This window comes from Aplysia californica, unplaced genomic scaffold, assembly GCF_000002075.1.
Source record: "Aplysia californica isolate F4 #8 unplaced genomic scaffold, AplCal3.0 scaffold01785, whole genome shotgun sequence".
Classification (NCBI taxonomy): Eukaryota; Metazoa; Mollusca; class Gastropoda; order Aplysiida; family Aplysiidae; genus Aplysia; species Aplysia californica.
Window position 1 is genome coordinate 1 of NW_004799055.1, and position 970 is coordinate 970.

Below are 970 nucleotides of genomic sequence, written 5' to 3' on the forward strand. Positions count from 1 at the left end.
TCCCTTGTCTCCCCCCCCCCTCGCCCTCCTCGCTCCCCTTCTCCCTCCCCCCACCCCGCCCTAACTACCTCCACAGATCTGTGTGATGCTGTTAGAGCAGGGCGCCAAGCCTAACGAGGTGGACAACGATGGCCGCATTGCGCTCATACAGGCCGCCCAAGAGGGTCACGTAGGGGTGGTACAGAGTCTGCTGGCCGCGGGGTCACAGGTCAACCACCGCTCACATGACGGCAAGACGGCACTCAGGGTGGCCGCGGTGGAGGGACATACTCAGGTAGGTTTTGAAGGTGGCCTCAGCAGGAAGGCGCGTACTCATAAAGGTGCAAAGGGTGGCCGCGGGGGAAAGAGATGTCTCAAGTAGGTGCCAAAAGCGGCCGCAGGAATGGACATTTTCGTAATGTAGGGGCTAAAAAAAGTGGCCGCGGTAGATGGTTATAATTATTTTATGTAGGCAATGAGAGTTGCTGCGGGTCACGGGTATACTTAGGTAGGTAGGCTACTTTGGGTGGAGAGACTTATTTAGGAAGGTACCAGGGATGACCGTTAGGGATGACCGTTGTGGAAGAACCTACAAATGTACTCACATAAGGATGGCCGGGATTAAGGTAAACTTAACAAAAGCTCAGGTATTGTTGAAAGGGGTGGACACACTCAAGTGGGTGTCAAGGCTCAGGCAGATGCTAAAGGGGACTTGGGTAGAGGGACATACTCAGATGGGAGTGGGGTGGGAATGGGTAATTAAGCTCATATCTAAAGCTGCGATGTTCATATTTCATGTATTATTACATATTATGTAAGCGCCCCTGTCTGTCTGTCTGTCTGCCCGTCTGTCTGTCTGCCCGTCTGTCTGTCTGTCTGTCTGTCTATCTGTTTGTCTGTCTATCTGTTTGTCTGTCTGTCTTTGTTCCTCTCCCAATGCTCCCTTATATTCATAACCTATTCTCTTCCTCCCCCTCCCCTTCCCTCCTCC

The 970-nt window shown here is 52.6% G+C and overlaps 1 protein-coding gene across 1 annotated transcript in view; it reads left to right on the top strand.

Moving 5' to 3' along the window:
• Positions 1-73: 73 nt before the first annotated feature.
• LOC101849273 (ankyrin repeat domain-containing protein 50) overlaps positions 74-970 on the top strand; it is a gene marked incomplete at both ends in the record, with an annotated part of 3,304 nt that continues 2,407 nt past the window's right edge. Inside the window, 1 exon segment of the mRNA XM_005113257.3 lies at positions 74-274. Coding sequence (XP_005113314.3) covers positions 74-274 — 201 coding nt within the window.